Source organism: Lepidochelys kempii, chromosome 3 (genome assembly GCF_965140285.1).
Source record: "Lepidochelys kempii isolate rLepKem1 chromosome 3, rLepKem1.hap1, whole genome shotgun sequence".
Taxonomy (NCBI): Eukaryota; Metazoa; Chordata; order Testudines; family Cheloniidae; genus Lepidochelys; species Lepidochelys kempii.
The window spans coordinates 152,102,265-152,127,027 of NC_136382.1; the positions used below are offsets into that span (position 1 = coordinate 152,102,265).

At 43.4% G+C, this 24,763-nt stretch overlaps 1 protein-coding gene across 3 annotated transcripts in view; it reads left to right on the forward strand.

The window, feature by feature from the left end:
* The window catches only part of GLP1R (glucagon like peptide 1 receptor), a 105,441-nt gene that overhangs the window by 35,970 nt on the left and 44,708 nt on the right, over positions 1-24,763 (forward strand). For all 3 annotated transcript variants that reach the window (XR_012158195.2, XR_012158196.2, XM_073338557.2), the window contains exons 2-3: positions 12,754-12,850; positions 14,253-14,363. Coding sequence is in view for 1 of the 3 variants with exons in the window: in XM_073338557.2 (XP_073194658.2) it covers positions 12,754-12,850; positions 14,253-14,363 (208 nt within the window). In the remaining 2 variants the exon portion in view is untranslated. The remainder of the gene's footprint in view (positions 1-12,753; positions 12,851-14,252; positions 14,364-24,763) is intronic.

The window sequence follows — 24,763 nt, forward strand, 5'->3', positions numbered from 1 at the left end:
ATTTTGTGCTTTCCTGCACTCTGATATTGTCTGCCTCCACGCATTTGTCTGTGCTCTGTCAGTGTGGGAGGACAGCATGAGCTCGGAGAACATTTCATCGTGAGTGTGTTTTTTCACCTTCTAATCTTCACTAGCCTCTGGGAAGGAGAAGATCCTGTGATCCTTGAAACACATGCAGCTGGTGGAGGGGGAAAAAAAAAAGGGACAGTGGTATTTAAAAAGACACATTTTTATAGAACAATGGGTACACTCTTTCACAGTAAACCTTGCTGTTAACGTTACATACCTAGCACATGTGCTTTCCTTACAAGGTCGCATTTTGCCTCCCCCCTCCCCTTGGCTAACAGCGGGGAACATTTCTGTTCAGCCACAGGCAAACAGCCCAGCAGGAATGGGCACCTCTGAATGTCCCCTGAAGAAAAGCACCCTATTTCAACCAGGTGACCATGAATGATATCTTACTCTTCTGAGGATAACACAGAGAGATGAAGAATGGATGATGATTGAACGCCAGCAAACATACACTGCAATGCTTTGTTCTATAGTGATTCCCGAGTATGTGTTACTGGCCTGGAGTGGTAAAGTGTCCTACCATGGTGGATGGAATAAGGCTGCCCTCCCCAGAAACCTTTTGCAAAGGCTTTGGGAGTACATCCAGGAGAGCTGCAAATGCCAGGGCAAATTAATCATTAAACATGTTTGCTTTTAAACCATGTATAGTATTTTAAAAGGTACACTCACCAGAGGACCCTTCTCCACCTGGTGGGTCCGGGAGGCAGCCTTGGGTGGGTTTGGGGGGTACTGGCTCCAGGTCCAGGGTGAGAAACAGTTCCTGGCTGTCGGGAGAAGCGGTTTTTCTACTTGCTTGCTGTGAGCTATCTACAACTTCATCATCTTCCTCATTCCCAAAACCTGCTTCTGTGTTGCCTCCATCTCCATTGAAGGAGTCAAACAACACGGCTGGGGTAGTGGTGGCTGAACCCCCTAAAATGGCATGCAGCTCATCATAGAAGCAGCATGTTTGGGGCTCTGACCCGGAGCGGCTGTTTGCCTTTCTGGTAGGCTTGCCTCAGCTCCTTAAGTTTCACACGGCACTGCTTTGGGTCCCCGTTATGGCCTCTGTCCTTCATGCCCTGGGAGATTTTGACAAATATTTTGGCATTTCAGAAACTGGAACGGAGTTCTGATAGCACAGATTCCTCTCCCCATACAGCCATCATATCCTGTACCTCCCGTTTGGTCCATGCTGGAGCTGTTTTGCGATTCTGGGACTCCATCATGGTCACCTCTGCTGATGAGCTCTGCACTCACCTGCAGCTTGCCACGCTGGCCAAACAGGAAATTGCAATTCAAAAGTTTGCGGGCCTTTTCCTGTCTACCTGGCCAGTGCATCTGAGTTGAGAGCGCTGTCCAGAGCAGACACAATGGAGCACTCTGGCATAGCTCCTGGAGGCCAATACAGTCTAATTGTGTCCACAGTACCCCAAATTCGACCCGGCAAGGCCGATTTCAGCACTAATTCCCCTTGTCGGGGGTGGAGTAAGGAAATCAATTTTAAATTGGAAAAAAAGGGCTTCGTCGTGTGGACTGGTGCAGGGTTAAATCGATTTAATGCTGCTAAATTCGACCTCCACTTCGAGTGTAGACCAAGGCTAAGAGGGTGTTGCAGGCTGGAGGGACTGTGTAGAAGCTGTGAAGCAAACTGACATAGAGGGCTCTTTTTGTTTTTAATCCTGATTGAATTTGCTGCTGTCCTAATTTTGACACAACAAGTCTTTGGGGTGTAGAAAATGTAGCCGTGTGGGTTGCGTGTTGCATAGTGTAATGTGAAAAGGAGTACTTGTGGCACCTTAGAGACTAACCAATTTATTTGAGCATGAGCTTTCGTGAGCTACAGCTCACTTCATCGGATGCATACCGTGGAAACTGCAGCAGACTTTATATATACACAGAGAATATGAAACAATACCTCCTCCCACCCCACTGTCCTGCTGGTAATAGCTTATCTAAAGTGATCATCAGGCTGGGCCATTTCCAGCACAAATGTGCTTGCCTGTAAATTGTAAACGCTGCATGCATCCAAACATGTGAAATCTAGTGTACGTGCTCCAGCATATGCAAAGCCTGGCCAAGAGTCTGCGATGCTGTTCTGCCTTGCTTGCAGGTACAGTAAACTCATGTCACTATATACTGTAAGGGCTAGCCTGCACTGTTTTTACATTGAGGAGAAGTACAGTGGAAACATCCAAGGGGATACTTCTCATTAATAGAACCAAGAGTTTGAGATGAGTGTAGTTTGGAGAGTTCTGGTCCTGTGGGCTCAAGTCTCAATTCTACTCTGAAACAAGTCTGTCTTGTAATTATGTTCTTGGCTGAAAATTTACAAAGCCACTGCATATAGACAGTCTTGGGAGAGGGATGGTTAACAGGGTGTGATACAGGAGGGCCAGGGAGTAGTGGTAGAGTGCTAGAGGGGAAATATATAAACCCAGGGCTATTTAAGGCTTGGTTCCCTGTAGACTAGGGAGGGTGGCTACTGGTTAATTGGAGCACCTGTATTTCAATTAAGGCCCTGTCAGGAATCTAATAAAACCCCATGCTTCAGGCAGTCAGGAGGAAGGAGAGAAGACTGGAGCTTGGAGGCGTGCTGTGAGACTTGAAAGATCAGAGAATTGAAGTAAGGGAGACCCTGCCCCAGCTGGTACCCCACCCAAGGGGGAAGAAGGTAAGAACCCACAGGGGTTGAGAGGGTCTGGGGCTCAGAGTGAGGAGCAAACCCAGACCCCTCCCCCGCTTTCCTCCTCTACCACCTTCCGGGGCCACTAGCGGGGACCTCGGTGGCCCACGGGCAAGGGGTGGTGTCTTAGCCCCCCTGCCAAGAAAAGCGCAGGACCCACCATATTAACATCAGCCATCTTGTCCCAAGGAAAAGGTCAATACAGCAGATAGCTGGACAGTGGACCTTGAATATGGTGACAATGAGCTGCTAACGAGTTACACTGCTATTGGTTAATTAAAACAGAAGTAACTAGTTTCCCTGAGTTGGAACTCTAAAAACTATAGAGGTAATCGCATTCTTCTCTTGAATTCAGTTATGATTAGGAAATGCAGGAGCCATGAAATTATGTATCCGATTTCTTGAATAGCTTTGTGATTATTATTTTACTGTCTCAAATCACTTGTTTATATTGGAGACTAAGTTCATATCAGTGTATCTGAGCATACAGCAACAAAGGGTTGAATAAAGTGTTCCTATCAAAACTGGTGACTCAGCTCTGAAGATTCACTCTTGTTTTTAAGACAAATGTGGTGGTGTCTATTTAGGATGGTGGAGGGGTGTTAAGGTTTTGATGTGGGTGTGTTTTTGTTTTGTGGCTTTTTTTTAATCTTTTATCACTAGGGATATAACTGTCTAGAAATACCAGTAAAAGGCTGAGACCTGGTTTCTGTTCCTGGTTCTGCTGCTACAGTCTTGGGCAAATCACTTCCTCTGTCTAAATGGGGATATTGCTTATCTTACAATGGTGTTTGTGAGACTTAGCTAACTAATGGTTTGTTAGACTGTTTGAGACCCCTAATAAATTGAGGGCCCTTGTTCTGTTAAATCACCTTAGGCATCTGCTGCGTGGCCTCAAGGTGTCAGTTCTTGGAACTGAGATGCATGTTGTCTCCTAAAGGAGATGCTCTTTTATTCTTGAATCTTAAATATCTTCAAGGAATCTTCCCTGCCCCACACCCGATGTCCCAGTTTCATAACTACAGGGGTTGGTCTGCAGCACATCATTTTATATTCCTTATCTGTTCTTGTTTTGCCTATTCCCTGGTGGCCGGCCTACTCGCCTGTGTCACTTTACAAATGAACTAATCAGCATAGAGCTTTTCTATGTCCATGAGTGAGGTGCTTTAAATATACCTGGTTCAGTAGGTATTGGGTTAGATATTTCCCTGGTGTATGTCCATGGAAGTCATCCGGGGTTAATTTGACTCACCGCATTTTTAAACCACAGCAAAAAGAAACAAAAATCCTACTTGATTAGGTGAATCCTTCCTTCTCTGTATCACGTGAAGCTGCTGACCTCTACGTCACAGATCTCTGCACTTCACAGCACCTCTGACTATACGAGGTTCATCAATCTTTTCCCTTTCTCCCTCTTCCCTTCCTCACCCCTTGAAAGATTCCATGTTATAACACCCCTTCTTCTGATAGAGGGCTGGGTTCACCTCCCTCTGGTGTGTTTGTGTGAGAGAGACTTAAATTACAGCTCTCCTAACCTCTGACAGCCCTGTCAAGTGAATTGGAGTAGAGGTCTGATTTCTCCCCATCTTCTTCCACAGTTTTGCTAGCTGTACTGCCTTGGGCCAGCAAAACTATGCAACTCATTTAAAATAAGAATTACAGTGCTGGTAAAAAGAAAAGGTGTACTTGTGACACCTTAGTTTGTTAGTCTCTCAGGTGCCACAAGTACTCCTGTTCTTTTTGCGAATACCGACTAACACGGCTGCTACTCTGAAACCTGTCATAGTGCTGGTAAAGTACTCCATAAACCTTGTCTGTGGATAGCATTACTGAGCTGCACATGGCAGTATAATCTAACTTATTTTTATACAGAGTCTGTATCATCTTGGTCTCTCCCCCTTTTGAGAAGAGTGCCACAGAATTGTCCAGCACTCTGCTAGAATCATGGGGCTACTTCCTGATTTGGAGTTCTTTTGTAGCTGTGGCTGCATTTTTATTTATTTTATTTTTTTAAACTGAGCCTTTTTGTCACCAGAGTCCCCCAAGGAAGGGGGTTTTTCTTTGTGCCTTTGCTTAGGAGCATAGTTTTCTCATGCTGGATTTGTAACTGACCCAGGCAGTAAGTCCTGCGCAGGAACATTTGTCAGAACAGATGAAAGAAGCTGTAATGAAAAGAACATTTGATAAAATGGCTGTCAAACTAAATCTGTGTCCACTTGAGCTGGAAGCATATTGACTATTGGTTCCCACAATGACCAGTGGGCAGAGCTCCATCCCAACCTAAATGCTGGAGGACATTTCAAGGAGCAGGAGTAAAGACTGCTGGTAATTCTTCTCCATCTCATCCCTATCTGTCACTGAGGACAGGTGTAATAGAAAATGCCACTTCCCCAGTACAAAGCCACATAGGAGAGGAAAGCCTTTTTACAGCATCTGACCTACCAGAGGAGAAGCATTCCATGCATCGATTGCTAGAGCATCTCTCCTAATTCTAGACACTGCTGAAACTGAAAGTGCAGTTAATAAGATAATGCTTTACTAATGTGCCATTCCCGCTATGGCCCAGCAAACTGGTTCAGGAAAAATAAGAATGATGCTGAAAACTGAAACTGAACGTTGGTTGGTTTGGTTTTTGTTTTGTTGAGAGTCTTAGCGTTCCAGATGTGTTGTCCCTGATCCACCAACTAATCTGGGACCAGGAGATAGATCCCATGGCAAAGGATACCTCATGGAGGCCCAGTGTGCTAGGGGAGGGAATAAAAGACTAAATACTGGAGAAATGGTGAGCAGCTGCTGCTGCTCAGAGAGAGGCCAAATGGCAGGTGTGTGCAGGAAGCTGCTGCAGAAATCTCTCAGTAACTCCTGCAGTGCTTTCCCTCCATGTGTTCATCAGTTACTGCTCCCAACGAGAGAAGGGAGGAAACTTAAAAAGGGAGAACGTTGGGGGGGGGGGGGGGGAATTTAGCTCTCCAGACTGTTGAGTAATTTTTTCTTGGTTACTAACGAACCAGAAACGTTGTGTAAAACATTCTTGAAAGCTGGCAGTAAAGACTTTTTTCTCTGAATGAAGGGCTGCTCTGATTCAGTGTTTGCCATTTCCGAGGGGTTTGTCCAGAATGACCCAGCTGCCAACCGAGTAACTTGTAAAATATGAGTTGGGAGGCATAATTAAGGCGAGCTCATTTGATCAGTGAAGCAGTTGCCAAGGCAGGGTAGTAATAATTACTTCATCTCAGAGGGGCACTGCGGCTTGCCTAAATCAAGAAGACCACGATAAATTGGAGTGAAAATTGAAATTGGGCAATCATAACTCCAAGTGGAAAAAAAAACTGAAGGAAAGTCAAACTTGGGGAAGAAGGGGAAACTGTGGAAAACTGTTTTCTAAAATGAAAATATGCTTTAAAAGCATATGAAAACATGGAAATCCACAGTCTCACAAATGCCCTTGACTCTGCCCTGTATCATCACCCGAAATGAAGAGACAACGTAGTCCTCCGACAAAACATCTCTTCAACACACAAAATAAGAGCTACAGGACTGCACTTTATCAATGGAGTGTCCCATAGTGGATTTATTATCTGTGTCTATAGGGCACCCTGTGATCCACCTTCCATCTGCAAAAGGAATGTGAAATTTGGCATATAACAAGTCCCATGAATGAGAGCAAAGTGGTCAAAGTATTGCCCTCCCCAATACCACTTCCAGAAATTCATAGATTCCCAGGCCAGAAGAGATCATTGTGATCCTCTGGTATGGCACAAGCCATAGAACTTCCCCAAAAATAATTCCTGGAAAAACATCCGATCTTGATTTTAAAAATTCAGTGATGGAGAATCCACCGCGACCCTTGGTAGATTGGTCCAATGGTTTATTTCTGTCACTGTTCACAGTTTACACCAGATTTCCAATCTGAATTTATCTAGCTTCAACTTTCAGCAATTGGATTGTGTTGTACCTTTCTCTACTAGATTGAAGAGCCCATTATTAAATATTTGTTCCCCGTGTAGATACTTATAGACACTAATCAAGTCACCACTTAACCTTCTCTTTGTTAAGTTAAATTGTTTCTAGATGAATACATTTACATTTAGCTATATTAAAATGCATATTGTTTGCGTGACGCAGTTTACCAAGTGATCTAGATCTCTCTGAATCAGTGACCTGTCCTCTTCATTATTTACTACTCCCCCAATTTTTGTATCTGCAGACTTCATCTCTGAAGATTTTATGTTTCTTCCATGTCATTGCCTCTTTTGGTTTTTCTCAGACTTTCAAGACCTATTATACCCTGGCAGAGGAGCACCCTAACCAATTCTCAGGGATTCTGGGTACCTTTTCATGAAAGGTAAAGATGTGGAGGCAAAATCTGCCTTATTACTGAAATTGGAGGTCAGCCTTACCTATGCTGTCACTACAGTGTCTTCAGAAAACACCACTGCCACCTTGATTTCTCTTTCAGATAAATTTTAAAAATCTTGAGAGAAAAATAATAATCTTCAGGTCTATATGGGACAACACCACATTAGAGAGAAACTGAGAACTGAGTCAGAGGCTGACTCGGGGAACTAATAATGGCATGCTGACACTCTTGCTTTCAAACCACTGGATTCAATCCATTATATCCCAGTAGTGACTAAAAGCTGTTACTGGCTGGAGGTTGTTTGGTGCTCTGTGTGAAATGAGTTGGAGTGAGGAGGGATGTCAATCCATGTCCTGGGCAGACAGACACAACAAAATTCCCCCACAAGATGGACACTTACTGTGACCGTTATCTGAGAAGCCATAGACAGAAAAGAACCAGAGGATGAATCACTTCCATGCTCAAAGAAGCAATGTCTACGTCTGGGCTGAGGCATATTGTTGTATGAGGAGCACTTTGAGGGAAGTTTGCGCTAATGCTGATGTGTCTGAGCCTGGTCTGTGGCTTGAGGGACTGTCACCACCAAATTCACTTAAACTTGAGAACTAAAATGAAACCTGGCAACTGCCCTCCCCAGAGAGAGGAGATTCTCACCCCTTGTGGATACAAGGTGTTTACAGAGGACTTTCTGAGGTTTCAGTGCTGTACTCTGCTCCTTTAGGGCTATGATCAGAGGACAAAGCTCAGTGTTGTAAATTCAAGCCTATATCTGTTGTTCATGGAATCAAATTGCCCATCCCGGGGAGTGGAAGCTTCTCTAATGCAGACACTTAGTTTAGTGACCCTTTCATTAGACTCTTTATTCTGGCCCGTCATTCTTTGCCTCTTTTCAAAACCTAACTAGTAATAGGCCAATCTCTAAAAGGCTTTCAGATAAGATCCTCAGTCTCCCCAAGCCTGGGATTCTGATCCAGAGCAAAATAGCCTGGAAATTAGGCATTGCTGGGAACCAATTTTCCTGGAAGGGTAGTCATATTACTACTGATTTATTATTAGCACTTCACATCTACAAAGAACTGTAGGAGCATAATCCTATATGGATCTACACAACCCCACGGTGACGTAAGTACGATATTGTACCTGTGTCACGGAGAAACTGAGGCAGGAAAGTGAAGTTACTTGCCAGAGTCATCTGGGGAGTCACTTTGGGAGTTGGGATTAGAATTTGGCAGTTCCTAGATCCTAGTCTTTGTCATCACAGTTGATTAGATTTCCAGATCATAAGGGACCAGTGTGATAATTTAGTCTGACTTCCTACATAAAACAGGCCATAGAACCTACTCACAATAATTCCTAGAGCAGATCTTTTGGAAAAACATCCAATCTTGATTTTAAAATTGTCAGTGATGGAGAATCCACAAGGATCCTTGGTAAGTTGTTCCTATGGCTAATTACATTGTTAAAATTGTACACTTTATTTCCAGTCCAAGTGTATCTAGTTTCAGCTTCCAGCCATTGGATCATGTTATAGCAATTGAGTCTTTGGTGATAAACTGGGGACATTACATATTCTGGAATGGGACACAGCTGAATGGATTGGGCAAGCTGAGGCCAATGTAGAAGGAGACCTTTTGTTTTCACACATAAGGCTGGGGTAGGGGAATGCATGGACAAGGGAGGTAGCTCAATAGGGTTCTGAGAAACAGCCACATTTTTCCAAGCTGTATCAGAGACTGGGAGAGAACTTGCCACGTGAGTTCTGTGAAGTTCTGAGCAGCCTCCGCTTCCACTGACCTCCATGAGAAATGAGGTGGTTGAGCACCTTGCAGTTTCAGGCTCTCGTGCCATGGAACAGCACTTGTGGAGCAAGGATTGCGTTGGGGTCAAATAGATTAAATTACCTGGTATTACAGGAGTAGCCTCCAGGATATAGGAAAATAAGTGCTTTTTTGTGCAGTGAAAACTGCTAAGATAGTGTGAGATCATGGTAAAGATTTCATATGAAGGTGTCGCTGATTTCTAAAGAAGTCTTTCCTGAGACTTTCTGAATGGGATAATTTATCACCAGAGATTAATTGCACTTAATTATATTACTACAATGAATGGCTCACTGCACTTGTCTCTTCTTAATTCTCCTGAATCCATTTCAGGCCACCCAAGCTGCATCTCTGCTTGCCTCCTTTTGTGCTTCTCCCACTTGTGCCTCATGCAGCCCCTCGTATGCCTTGAAATCCCACCACCTCAACCTAATCTGCCATGCCTCCGTCTTTCCTTAGTACACATCTCTCCTGCAGGGAGGCTATTTACCTTTTAGTGCGTCTCCTCTCACTGCTCAGTACTTAGCAAAGAACTGAAAATAATCATTGCAAGATGGCAACAAACTAGTGATGAAAATCATGATACTTACAAAACGTGCTTAACTACACTATTTGTTTGAGTTACTTGTTGCCTTCCGCAACGCCGCCTCCTGCCTATGGATCGTCCATTTAGGTGTAAGCCCTTGGGAGCAGGGGCCTTGTCATGTTTACCTGTGTATAAAGTGTCTAGCACACGGACGCTATACAAATAGTAGTAATCTATTCACTAACTTAGTGTCTGTAGTTTGAGTAATTAATTACATTGCCCATCTATTGTGCTATATAAATCATTGATTATTGTTCACCTGGTATTAAATCCCTTCGTAAAAGGGTAGGTGGAATGTATAAAGTGTACATCCGATGACTAATTTGGTATTCACCTGAGCAACAAGAAATGGTATTCAGATTAATCAGATTATAAACTGCTGAGTGCATAGAGCAATAAAGATACTGTACAATCGATTATGGGGGTTTTTTTGGTTTTTTTTTTTTTGCAGCAGGATATTGGTGGTAAAAGTAATCCCTCAAATGAGTCTTCTTCACTAAAGAGAACATGTCTGATTATTTTCCTAATAATAGTTTGCTAATAATTGTATTACAGTTGCCTTAGCACAGGATGAGAAATCATTGCAGATAGAACATCTACTTCTGATTAAACAAGTGGACAGAGATTTCAGTTTTCCCAGTCATTATTAAAGGCAGTTATTCCTATATGGCTATTTAAATCTGGTCAGGAAAAAAGACACCTTTTTTTCTTTTCCAAAATTTTTTTTTTAAACTAGTGTATTCTGGAAAATCTAATGACCTTAATGTGAATAATCTTGGGTTTATATAATTGACTACAGCTAGGTTTTAATTAAAAAATGACTTACACATGTTTTTCAGTACAGTATAAAGGGGTGAATTTGGTTTGCTGTGATTTGTGGGGGGTCATGTTTACTAAATATTCCATGAAAATATTTGTGAATCCAAATTTAGGGCAAAGGATTATTGTCCAAAAGCTTATCCTGGACGTGCTACTTTTTTTACTGTTTCTAAAACGTTTCCCATGCAGTTGGAAAGAAATAAAACAATACCGTGTGACTTAAGTGGCCAAGCATACAGGAAGAATAGTGACTGGTTACAATGAACAACCTGTAAACAACCTATAGTCTGAAAATGACTCGTTCAGCAGGTTATATGGTGAATATTCAGGAACAATTAATCCAATTGAAGAAAATGAGCGTTGGCTTGTGAATGACTTTCTAACCTAATAAAGGAGAAGGCTAGATTTTTTTTTACTTTAGGCACCCAAATAAGTGGTTTGATTTTTTTTCCAGACATCAGGAGCATGTAAGCTCCCTACAGGCTTCTGTGTGTTTATAGACACCTGTATAAAATATGTTTGAGTTCTAGTCCTTCAGTCAGGACTATGGGTGAAATCTGACTGGCAATGCAGCCCTAGTTAGCAAGATGCAGACCAGAGTGCTTTGTATCAACTAGACAAAGACTGTAACTGCTATTAAAATCTACACTTAAATACAGGCACTTAATAAATGTCCATGTTGTGTTTAGGCAAGTCAGTCCCACTCCTCATTAGGCCTCCTGAGAGCATCTTTATGAATGAACATGAAGATGATAGTGTTACTTGCTGCTCATTTGGGCTTCTGGGACATTTGTCACAGGAGAGTAACTCATTTGCTCGTCATCAGAAGCTCAGCCTGATCAGCATTTTGCTGGTTTTTGTCATGAGCTCTGATCTTCACAAACCTTACTAATATGTTAGTCAAGAGCAGAGGAGCACCTGGAAGCATGCGTTGGCCAATAAGGTCCGCAGGCCCTCACATAGCTCATGTTTGTGAGAGCAATATTGTCATGCTTGTATATCTGAGCATGGTTGTGATGTGCTCCCATTAGTGACCCCTATTTTGGGTGGGTTAGTTGCTCAAGGCAGAGGCTTGATGTGCAAATTTTTCTTCACAAACATTTTAAATGTTTCAAATTATTGGAAAGAGTACAGTGCTGGCAGGGGGACCCTTAAAGCTCCGTGTTCAAGAAATATAGGGTCTAATTCTGTTCATGCTTACATTCGTGTAAAATGCACGGCAATTGAATGGGCTTCAGTTGAGTCACGTTGTAATGGAAAGAATCCAGCCCAGTTTTCTTTAAACTCTTGTATAATTAAAAACGGCTTCATTTTTTATTTTATTTTTTTTGCCAGTTTAAAATGATACTTTGTAAGCCCTTGGCTTCTCCCCACCCCCACAAAAAGGATTTAGGTATATGAAGGGATAAAAAACAACAAAAGGGGCAGCTAAAGCAGCTAGGATAAAATTACAAGGGTTATTTAATCTTCATGCTTCAAAGCATAAACATCAACAGCTGGGGTTAGATGACTTTTTCCCCCACCGCATGTTAGAGTATTGCACAATTAGGTTCATGCTGCTGGTTTTATGCCTTCTGAAGCATCCATGCTGGGCCATTCTGAGACAGGATGCTCGGCTAGATGGACCATTGATCACTTATAGGATGGTAATTCTTATGTTCATAATTCAGCTTTTGCTAGTTTGATGTTTTTAAAAGACCACAAGGGAAAATGCAGGCAACAAGATGGGCCTGTCGGAGCCACCTAGGATGCCTACTACTTAATTCACTTGGCTTCACTATGATCACATTAGTCATCAGTGACCAGATGTAGAAACTTTTCTCTTCCTGAAACTCTGAGTAGCTGGCAGTAAGTGTCTGTGCAATGTGCAGAGGCAGATCCTTGCCTTCTCACCCCCCTCCCCCCAAGAGAAGTGTGCTAGATGTTGGAGCAGCTGCCACCCACAAGAGGCAGTTAACAAGGGGAAAGTTTAATCCCTGCTTTGGAGGAACACTTGGACCGTGCCAGCTGAATGCGCTCGGTTTTCTTGGCCTCAATTTTGGGATCACAGAAGTTGCTGTTGGCTAGAAGTCCTTTTCCAAGGAAGCTCACTGATGTCCCAGCTCATTGAAAAGGTTTGTTTGGAGGTAATGAATCAGATAATGAGCATCACTCGTGACCATGACCTTTTCATGGAAAATCTCCATACCATGTCAGACAGGTGTGTTTTGCATTGGCCACGTCCTTGGTTGTCCGGAAACAAGCATGCAACATATGCTCTTTATGATCATGAAACTCTGTATTTCCTTCTTCCTCTTTATAGGCGGTCTTGACAGGGCTGTTCTAGTACTTGCAGCTGTAGCCCAGTTAGATCTACCCTGCGTTTTTATTTATCGAGGGTGTCTGTGAAGCAGCTGGTTTGGCTCTTAAAGTACCTGAGACCTTTCTCTTGCAGAGCGCATATGGGTCCCTCGCTGAAGTGATGCAGAGGTGGAAAGAATATCAGCTCCAGTGCCTGAAGTATCTCTATGAGACGCCCCCTCTTGTGGCAGGTAAGCCTGCTCGGCAGGAATGGGATATCTACTTCTGCTAACTGTGGCAAGGAACTCTTATGGGCTTGAAAGTCCTCCCTCTCCATAACTCCATTTCCATTCTCTCCAGCTCACTGCTTGTGTTGGGCTGCTTCCTGGGATAACCGCTTTCCATGCAGGCAGTGGGAGAGGAGATTACATGGAATGGATCAGCTATAAAATCATTCATCTCTATGGCCCAAAGTATCTTCCAGTGCTATGGTTCATCTTTGGTTCTAAGGCAGGTGGTATCGTCAGTGCAGCCTGCAGGATGAATGCCACCCATGGAGTTCTGCAATGTGCCCTGTAGCCTTTAATGTGGAGGAGCAGCCCGAGGGAGACTATAGGTCCTAGCAAGGAGTGTTCTACAGGGATCTTCAAGGAGAGTCCTGTATTCAACATATAAGTCCATATACATTCGGTCCCTTTTAATTTACACCCATTTTAAGGGCCCTTTATCTGTCAGAGTGGTGTAAAGCGGCCTTAGTGTAAATGAGAATGCAGTTCATGGTCTCTATAGTCTGAAATCTTCTGTTGAGGATAAGGCCAGCTGCAATCTGTTCAGAGTTATGCTTGGCAAATTGCTGAGACTTGCTGACAATGCAGCCCACAATTGAACACAGCCTGGGACCTCCTAGAGTGCCTCTGTGCTACAGTAAAGCTCTGAAACGGACCACGCAGGTCTCAAATTACTTTTATAAAACACTGTTTTTAAAAATGTTGTTTGTTTCCCCATAGCTGCCTCTTGTTAGTTGTATTGCTACAATGGAGTGTATATTGATAGCAGTAGTGGGAGGGAGACATTAATCTCCTTTTGTGCTATTATGCATAGAATGACGCCCTCCAAGACTGACGGTTTAATAAATGTGAAGCTGTAGCATTAGCACGTTTATGGTCATTGTGTGGGTATATTAGCAATGTATCAATGTATTTAGAATTTACAATGTCATGACAGCAACCAGTTCTCAGGGAAAGATTATCTACAGCATTCATAACAAGAATGAGCTGCTGAGAACCAACATGAGCGACTGGGCTACACAAAGGCAGAGAGATGAGGATACCTGGCACCAGGGCAGGATGGAAGCCTCTGGCTGCAGGTATTGTGGCATCATGGCGTAAGATCTTTGCAATGTCATCTCTGCAATCATCCTGCCCATTTATTCAGTCAGTGAGAGAGCAGCCTGGCAGGTTCAGTCCCTTTCCTTTATTCTTATAAGGGGTGAGGATAAATGGTATTTTTTCCCCTTCCTAAAATAAAACACAACCTTTTACAGTTATGTGGTGCAGTTGCTTCACCTTCATTCCTCCTGTTTTCCAATGGTTGCTCTTCACAGTCATCATGGTTCAAGGGCAATGCTTGATCCCATTCTCCATCTCTCTGCAGAAGGCAAGTTCTGCAGCAGGACATTGGATGACTATGCCTGCTGGCCTGATGGGCTACCTGGGTCCTATGTGAATGTAAGCTGCCCTTGGTATCTTCCTTGGGCCAGCACAGGTAAGAGTCTATCCTTTCTGGGCAAATCCAACCCCAAATGTGAGATGTTTGCCTCTCAGCAGCCTGTTTAAACTTACGCAGCCATTGCATGGCACTGGGACTGTGTTGTGATCACCCTGTGATAACTTTTATGGCTGCTAAGAACCAAGGTATGACTGGCCGCCTGCAGCACACACACAGATAAGAGTGACTTATATGCTGGAGGCTGTTTGTGAGGAGCAAGGCATTGTAAAGGGCACCCCAGCTTACAGGGCAGGGGTAACACAGCTACTCATTACTCTGGATTGTACCCCGGTATGCCACAGCAACCCACTACATGGCAACGAAAATAATTTGCAACTCTGGGCTGTTCAGGCAAATGGAATGGAATCTGATCACATCTCCCCACCCCTCTTCTGGACAGTATGAATATGTTATATCCGTTATTCCTATAAGGGTATAATATGTGGTTACCCCAAAGGGAGTTACCCAGATATTTCAGCTTGAACGTACTCTATTTGATTAAAACAAGTTTTAAAATTTCTTTGTAGTTAATTAGTACAAGTAAAGAGGTATAAATGTCAGAAACGGTTATAAGAAAAATAAAGAGAACGCTTACTGGTGCCTAATTTAACACACTACATTTAGAGTCAAAGCAAAGTTTTCTCACCACATGCTTTCAGCAGTGTTATTGACCAAATTCTTTGTCAGGACCCCTCTCCCAGAGTCCAACACCTTCCTTTGTCTCTTCAGGTGCGATGAATGTGATAGGAAGGGGGAGGGAGGATCCCTAGGAGTGTTCGCCCTTCCTTTTTATAGTGTCTGTTCCCCTTGTAGAAAAACATTTCTAGCTGAGAACAAGGAGTCGCAGTCTATGTAGAAGGATATTCCCTGCTGTTTTTTTTTCCACCTGTTTGAACTTCGTTTGTGTTCCCTTCCTGCTTGATGATGACAGTGTTTACTGCTTAAATGCAAATTAAGCAGAGCACACATTCCTTTGTTTAGGACAGACCTGTTTGCCAGCTTCTGTTTGGGCCGGACTGTGGAGTTTGAAACATGTGTTGTTAACACCATAAAGGTGAATCTTAGAACTTCACATACAATGTTGCCACACCTATTTTACAGGACAATACTGATCAGCAAATTGAGTTTTCAGATGATACCTTAAAAGGCATACCTTATACCAAGATTATTACAGTAGAGGTATATTGTCACAGCTGCTCACTCCTTTTTCCCTTGCTGTCTGGAATGACCCTTACACTTTTCACATTACTCCTTTACCAGTACCTTGCTCACACTAAATACCCATGTTGGAGATAATTTTTTCCAAGATGTATGTTTTGCATTTGTCCAAGGTGAATAACATTTTTGTTACACTCAGTCTATATTTCACTTTTGTATTATTTCTCTGCTGTTGGTAGCAATTGTCAACTTGATATCATCTGTGAATTAATATTCTTTGTTTATCCCCTCCAGATCATTAATAAAGATATTAAATCTTTCAAGCTATTTAAAGATTTTCTCTTACTAATGCACAAATGTATTTTACCTTCCAATTACTTGACCTAAAAGCCCATCAGATGCTCCAGAACTCTTTCCAATAACTCTAATCTTTTTGGATATCTAATAACCTACTTATAGGATTAAACTCCTTCCCTCCAGCAAACCCATTTATTTTCAGTCTTTAAGACTCTACGTGCAGTCATTTGACTGCTAACAACACTTGAAACCATCACTGCAAGAGAGAGTCAGAATTTAACGCAATACTGTGGGGTACTAAGTTATCAGAATGTGCAATATCTTTCATATACTTTTGCAAATAAGTAAAATGAATTGCCCTGAAAGCAGAGTATTTGAGTGAAAATAATAGCAATGCTTTGGACTTCTATAGAGTATTTGCCAGGAGGATTGCAAAAGCAGTTTAGACACAAATTAAGCCTCACAATCTCCTTTCCTCTTCATTGCTGGTTAGACCCTATATTGTCCCTATTTGACATAAGGGAGTTGGGGGAAGGAAGGGAACAAAGAAATGAAGTGATTTGCTGAAGATAACACACAAAGTTACTGTGAGAGCTGGAAATGTAACCCAGGAGTCTGAATTTCCGTGGCCTGACTCATCACTGCACTGCACCTTGTGGAGTCATTTACACCACTGCCAAGTGGGTATAAAATGCTGCCAGACTAGATGAGTTGCGACCTTACACTGTCTTTTCCCTGGAGGAAAAATCTTTCAAAAGATGGAGCACAGCAATGAATTGAGCCTCCAGTTCCCTTCTATAACCACACTCACATTGTTTGTTTGTGTGTTCTTACATAGCAATGCATTCCCATAAATCCAAAATAGGCTCTGACACTGCTGGGTGTGGACCCCTAATTTTCTATTCTACACATGCTGAAAAGGGAGACAAAGTTACGAATGAGGCTTTGTTCAGGAAGTATCTCGAAAGCCTCTTTGGTGAGGTCTGATGTTACTGAGTGGGAAGTGCAACAGTTAAACGTAGCTTGAGAAGTGTGACTCTTAAGCTATGTCTTCACTAGAAATGCTGCCGTGGCACAGCTGTAGCGTTGCAGCTGTGCCCCTGAAGTACTTCAGTGTAGACACTCACTACAGTGATGGGAGGCGTTTTCCCATTGCTATAGTTGATCCACCTTCCCAAGAGGTGGTAGCTCGGTCAACAGAATTCTTCCATCAACCTAGCACTGTCTGCACTGGGGGTAAAGTCCAGCTTAAGTACATTGCTCCGGAGTGTGGATTTTCACACCCCTGAGTAACATACCTGGGTTGACCTAATTTTTTAGTGTAGACCCGGCCTTAAGAATATGCTTGACTTCCTGCCTGGGGGTCATCCCATTGATAGAGGTTAGGATATGCCTACACTTAAAATGCTACAGTGTCACAGCTGTGGTACTTCAGTGTAGGCACTCACTACAAGGACAGAAGGGGCTCTTCTGTCGCTGTAGTTAATCCACCTCCCTGAGAGGTAGTAGCTAGGATGGAAGAATTCTTCCTTTGACCTAGCCCTGTCTACGCTGTAGGTTAAGTCAGCTTAATTAAGTCTTTAGCGTGTGATTTTTTTCACACCCTGTGAGATATAGCAATGCCGATGTAACTTTTCAGTGTCGACCGCCCCTTATGAAGTAACTTCTCTTGTCAACAGGTCAGTCAACTGCAGGATTTTCTGCATCTTCCTCTCAACATCTGCTATTGGCCACTGATCTGGTGTAGCAATTCCTGTGTTCCCAATTTGTGCAGTGAGGCTGTAGCCATTGCAGATGCTGTGGAGAGTGTGACCCGCCGCTCCTGCTGGGGGTAGAACATAGAAAGCAAAGTAAATGGAAAAAACCTGTTGTACTGTTTGGCCTGGATAGTTATCACATTAGGGCTTGGGATAGATGATGTGTGTGTGGTGGTTTTTTTCTTCCCCCAAGTAATTGCTTAATATGATCATTTTGTGTTAAAAGGTAATCAGATTCCATTTAGCCAGTTACATTAACAAGCCTGAACTGGTGCCAGTTGGATTAGAGGGCTGGAAAAAGAGCCCATACTGTGAGTGCTTGCAGTGAGAGATTTTGTAATGCAGGAACTCTTCTTGTTCATACGGCAGACTTGGCCAGCTTTGTATTTGAGCAGCTACTTTGTCTTTCTCATTCACAGGTCTCATTCTCCCTCACTCTATTCTGATGGGCTATCAGTCTTAGCACCAGCCTGACTCATGGCTTTGCTGACACATGTAGCTCCGCAGGGTGACTAGCAGGACAGGAAGCTGAAAATGATTGTTTTTTCATCCACTTAGCCATTAGTCCAATCCCTGATGCTGTCAGCAGTCTCCCCTTCTCTCTGTCTGCAGCCACCAACTTTTCTCAGGGAGGTATAACTGTGTCCCACAGTGTGTGGTAGCTTCTGAAACTCTGCCTGCATCAAACTGGTAGCCTATGCTTTAGTGCCCTGACCAGGGAGGGTCCGAACAGGCTACTCTCCTATTCTAGAGTAAACAGGAGAATTTTCTCTTACTCCCCCTATCTTTGAGGGGAGGCAAACGCCTGCATTTTCAAATCCATGTGCTTAAAATGAAGCACTTAAATTCATATTTAGGCATCAAGTCAGGAACTTTTGAAGGAGCTGAAGAGAACTAGAAACCCAGTTCCAGTGAATTAAATAACAATGACATGAATCTGAGAAGTGCTAAGTCATACTTCATATCAGCTTTTTGTCCTCTGCCAGACTTAGACGAGCGGTTCCCCGCCCCAAGCTGTCTGGGCTGACATGTCTGTTGATCAGCTAAGGTCCTGGTTGAATCTGCTGTAACCAATAGCAGGGGGTTTGTCACTCATGGTCCTGAGACCAGAGGAAGCACTAGCCCTTAGGGTTTAGTGCTAGTCAGGGACTTGGGAGATCTGGGCTCTAGTCTGTATTCAACTACAGACTTCCTGTGTGACTTTAAGCAAGTCATGCAGGCTTGGATCCACAAAGGGACTTAAGTGTTGTGACACCCAGTGTTGCAGTGCCTAGAAGATCACTGGTACAGTACTGTAATCTGCAAAGCCTGAGGTTCCCATACAATGAATGGGGAGAAATTGGCACCTGAAAATGCAATCCACCGTAGCCAGCATGCGAGGCAGGAAGTCACCTAAGCTAGCCAATAGAAGATGCCAACAAGAGGGGTATGTCCCAAGCCCTGGACCTCTCAGGGTTTGGCATCTATCTTTGCTTTCAATCCCCAACCAGAAACCTCTCTCCTGGAGTCAGGTGGCTTAGGTATCTAGTTTCTTGGGAGAAGGAGTGAGGCACCTGTGTCATGCCACACTAAATGGGAGGGGGTTATTGATGCTTGCCTTGTGACTGTTAGCCCAGTGCTTGGCACACTCACCTGGGACGGTGGTGAATCCAGGTTCAATTCCCCACTGTCTGCAGAAGTGGGAGAAAGGGTTTGAACAAGGGTCTCCCACACCTGTAACGAGAGCACTTCAATCACTGAACTATGGGATACTCTGAGGTGGGAGGTTTAGGTTAGGTATTAGGAAAAACTTCCTAACTGTCAGGGTGGTTAAGCACTAGAATAAATTGCCTAGGGAGGTTGTGGAATCTCCATCATTGGAGATTTTTAAGAGCAGGTTAGACAAACACCTGTCATGAATGGTCTAGATAATTAGTCCTGCCACGGGTGCAGGGGACTGGACTAGATGACCTCTTGAGGTGCCTTCCAGTTCGGATTCTATGTGGTGCTCCCTCAGTCTCTCTCGTTGAAGCTGCTCTACTTTGGATAAATAATTAGTCACTGGACCAGACAGCATGCAAATGACTCTATAGCTTGGTCGTTAGGGTACCCACCTAGGAGGTGGGAGACCCAGGGTCCAATTCCTCTGCTCCAGGAACTGTTTAATTATTGACACACAGTGGAACAACTTAAACGAGACAGTTTGAGGGACCCTGTGTCAGAGTATCCCATAGCTCAGTTGATTAGGGCACTCTCCTGAGAGGTGTGGGCTTCTCCTCTTTGAGTCCTTTCTCCCTTTCAGGCAGAAGGGGAACTGAACTTAGATCTCCCACATCCTACCTGAGTGATCTAACCACTGGGCTACAAGTAACAAGGAGGGAACTACCACCACCTCCTCTGTCTCAGGCTGCATTCTGAATGGCCCTGACTCAGTAGGTGCTCAGGGTTCACTTACCAGACTAGTTCCCCCAGGAAATGTAGGCATTTGCCTGCCTATCTTCCCCTGGTTTGCGCATAGCTCTTGAGCTTAGGTGGGAGATAAGTGTCTGGATGCCTAGAGTGAAGCAGCCATGCACATGTGCATACTCAGAGGCAGAAACTTAGGCACCTAGGGAATTTTTACAGCTGGAATTTAGGTGCCAGGTGAGTTTAGGCACCTACAGGCTTAGTTAGCAGGTGAGCAGGGGCATACTGGATCACAGTGGAGCCTAAAACTGGAACTTAGATGCCTAAGTACCTTTGTGAATCTGGGCTGTAGTGTTTCTATACCTGTTTCCTATTGGTAACATGGGGATGGTAGTGCTGCCCTACCTCCCAGGAGGCTTGTGAGGATTAAATGCATTAGATTGTGAGGGGGTCAGATGTGGTGACGGAAGCCATACAAGTTGTCAAGGTTCCTTCCCCACTCTGAATGCTGGGGTACAGATGTGGGGACTTGCATGAAAACCTCCTAAGTTTACTTTTACGAGCTTAGGTTAAAACTTCCCCAAGGTACAAACTATTTTACCTTTTGCTCTTGGACTTTCGCTGCCACCACCAAACATCTAACCGGTATTTTTTTATTAGGAAAGAGCCCGTTTGGAAACGTCTTTCCCCCCAAAATCCTCACCAAAACCTTGCACCCCCCTTCCTGGTGAAGGTTTGATAAAAATCCTCACCAATTTGCATAGGTGAACACAGGCTGAAACCCTTGAATTTTAAGAACAATGAAAAAAATATCGGTTTCTTAAAAGAAGAATATTAATAGAAGAAAAAGTAAAAAGAATCACCTCTGTAAAATCAGGATGGTAAATACCTTACAGGGTAATTAGATTCAAAACATAGAGAATCCCTCTAGGCAAAACCTTAAGTTACAAAAAGACATAAAGACAGGAATATCCATTCCATTCAGCACAGCTTATTTTCTCAGCCATTTAAACAAACAGAATCTAATGCATATCTAGCTAGATTACTTACTAAGTTCTAAGACTCCATTCCTGTTCTGTCCCCGGCAAAAGCATCACACAGACAGACCCAGACCCTTTTTGTTTCTTCCCCCCCTCCAGCTTTGAAAGTATCTTGTCTCCTCATTGGTCATTGTGGTCAGGTGCCAGCGAGGTTATCCTAGCTTCTTAACCCTTTACAGGTGAAAGGGTTTTTCCTTTGGCTAGGTGTGATTTTAAAGGGGTTTACCCTTCGCTTTATATGTATGACACAAGTACCTTAGCTAGACACTGTGGTTTAGAGCAGTTCATTCTTCACTGCATGTTGAGTGGGAGGTGAGCAGCTGCTGTGCACCACATCCCAGCAGAGAGGCTCAGCATCACAGTAGGGATGAGCAGGCCAGCGTACCAGTCACTAAAGTACTACCTTATTCCCGTCTTCATTATATGAGGTACCAAACATTTGCGTCCCCTGGTACTTCAGCACAAGCTGGCACTGTGTGTGTACTGCAGTTGTTTAGATAATGTTTCCAGGACTGCATCTGGCAATGACCGCAAGACGTACTTTGGAGGGTACTTACCTGTTTTCTGTTCTTCTTGTGGGCAAGTCTCAGGGCATTCTGCTATGGGGAGCATTTGCTGATTGCAGCATTTCAGTCAAAATACTTTAAAGATGATGTGAAAATTATTTTTTCCTGTTGAGGCTGTGTAGCAAATGTGCATCTGATTCACATGAAGCAGGCCTTTTATATTCCTGCTGCATAAAGTTCAGATTGGGGAACCTGACACCATATTGAAGTCCTTCTACCTAACTGTTTAGTTGCTTTGATAACCCAGAACCATTTCCATTGCCTCTCTGCCTTAAGTACTTATATGTGCTTCATCACCACAGCAGCTGAGCACCTCGTGATCTCTAAGGGAGTTATCCTCACAATACCGCTGTGCCCCAGGGAAATACTATTATCCCCATCTTACACATGAGGAACTGAGGCACAGAGAAGCCAAGGTCACACAAAGTCTATAGCAGAGCAGGAAATTGAATCTAGGTATCTCAAGTCCCAGCCTAACATCCTAACTGCTGGACTATCCTTTCTCCCTCCTGTCATTCATTTTCAGTGCTCGTGAACATGACCTGTTCGTCTTTTCAGGAGCCCAGTAACACAGTGCTTAGCGAGCCACTTCAGATAAAATAAAGCCTAACCTGAACTGGTGCTCAAAACTTAATCTTCAAAGTCTGAGGACACTGAGGTACATGTTTCTGTTTTTTATTTCCATAGTAGTCTCTGTATCTCCTGGTCTCAGACAGGGCTGTGTTGGAAATGTTGGACAAATGTGAAACAGTTCTGTCGTGGTTTTCCTTAGTCCTGACAGATGTTCTAGAGGACCTGTTCCCATGAAGTTTCCAGCCTACTTTTAGGCCAACTCTAAAGCCCAGAGAAGCCAAAGTAAAGGCTTTCAGTGACTCCAGTAGGCTTTGGATCAGGTCTTTTGTGAACACAAAGGCTTCAGAGGAACTTCTGCCTTTCTGCCTGAGCCAAAGCTTTTGAGATTTGCTCACTAGTAAAACTACAGAGTGACGTTTTGCACTCAGTTACGTACAAGTAACCCTGTGGAAATCTGGTAACCATAAAATATGGCTGAAGATATTGTGACTTTTTGTATGCACTGAAGTCAATGTATTTAAATAGTTGCCCTCAATTGCACCCATGTACCTCAATGTACCATCAGTTAGCAATATTAAAGGAAAATAGCAGTGCCCCTTTGAGAGAAAGCATCCAGTTACTGTCACTGGCTATGCATCTCAGTATTGTTACTTTTTTAAAATTTAAGGCCAGTTGCCAATAATTCTGTGTGGACCTGGAAAGCTTGGAGCAGCTACTACAATTCATTTTACACTTATGTCCTTTGGGGTTCTGATATTTTATTGTTTAATGGCACTAAATCCTCTTAAATAGAAAATCTTCCAGAGATAGTGGTTCCAAACACGACGTATGTGCACAGTAACCACATCAGTTGTTTTTATGTATACTGGGGCATATAAAGGTTAGCTGCAGCCTGGTGGAGCATAGCCATAGCTCAGTACCCTATGACAGCTAATATGTTCCCTCTCTTCTTATTGTTTCAGGTAGCTCGGAAGTTAGTGGCTGTGGGGGGTGTGCGTCTGTTGATTTAAATTACATTATTTGAAACATAAGCATTAAGTAGATTATAATGAAACACCATATCCAAGATCTTTGGTTGCTACTGATACCCACATTTAGTAGCTATAAATAGAGATGACACCAGCTCACAAAATTCAGATCTGGCGCCAAACTCATCTGAAGTTTGTGGATGTTTTGTGTCCAGGGTTTTGGTTCAGGATCCATCCCTAGCTGAGGTACCTGCTGTCTGATTCAGCTGGCCTCCTAATCCACTATGATCCTGGATAACTTTCACTTAATTCAGTGGGCTGCCCAGTGGCCTTGTAACCAGTCAAGACAGTGGTCCCCCGCCCCGCCCCCAGTAATAGAATCTATCCATGCCCTCCCCCTCCCCCCGTGAGCTGGGAGCCCAGCCACAGCCATGCTCAGGACCTAGGGCATGGAGCTGAGCCGCGGTCCGGGCTGGGAATCAGGCACCCAGGCTAGGGTGGGGGCATAGCAGGGCTGGGTGGTACTCCCTTCCCACCTGCCATGGGGGCTGGCCTCACCCCCCTGAATGTTCCTCTGTTCCCCCCCCCCCCAGGTGGGGCGCACCACAGCTTGGGGACCTCTGAGTCAAGATGATGCCATAAAAACAGAACTCTCACACAGTCCCTGTTAGGTTTCTACTGCATAAAAATGTTCTAACAGATTCCAAATTGTGGGATTGAAAGGAGCAGGGTAATTCCCCCAGAAGTTTCTTTGGTTTAGGCCTCCACAGCAGTAAGATCTCCTTCTTTATTACATAAACATCCTCTAAAAGGAGTTTCATTTAAAATATGGTATAAAGTAAAAGTTGGCAAGAGGGTTCACTACACTTTCTTTCCCTCTTACACCAAAATTAAAAGTTTGTAGTAGGCTTTCAAATGTTAACTTGATCTTGAACGGGGCCAGATTATCTCCCCAGAAGAGATGTTAATTTGCATTTGCCAACCCCATTAAAGCAATTCAAATTTTAAATTTCCTTCCCTGGACTAAAAGTTGTCTCAATCTAATCAACAAATTCACTTTGCAAATAATATGAAAACTCACTCACTGACAGGAAGTTTACCTCTGACTTTATCAGCCTACATCTGTTTATAAAATGGTAAACTCTAGAACATATGCCACTCTTGTTTCAAGGACAAAAATATGGACTGTTGGAATAAACAGTCAGAAATTTCATTAGGAGATACACAATGGAGGTATATATGTGTCAAGCTCAGGGCAACTGTCCCAGCTTGGTGTGTGTAGGGCATGGGGAGATGTTGAAATGTCAATACTTATATACTTGGTAGGACTGTGTTGTTATCCAGGATTTATTTATTTATTTAATTTATTTTTGGTCAGAGTGGCCTTTCCAGTTAAAATAAATAGAAATATATTATAGTTATTATATTATATAGAAGTACAGCTCCCCACCGAGGTGTTTTTTCATTAGAAGTCTCAGGTGAAGAAATATATAGCATCTCATTACAGGGGACTTTACATCTTTTAATAGAAACAAAGTATGCTCTTGCTAAGTATTGATGAAAGAGAATGTTAATCCAGTCATTACTTAGTAACTAAAGTTCTGAATTAAGCATTAATCTTGTATAGCAAGTGTTTTGCTGAAAAGGGACTAA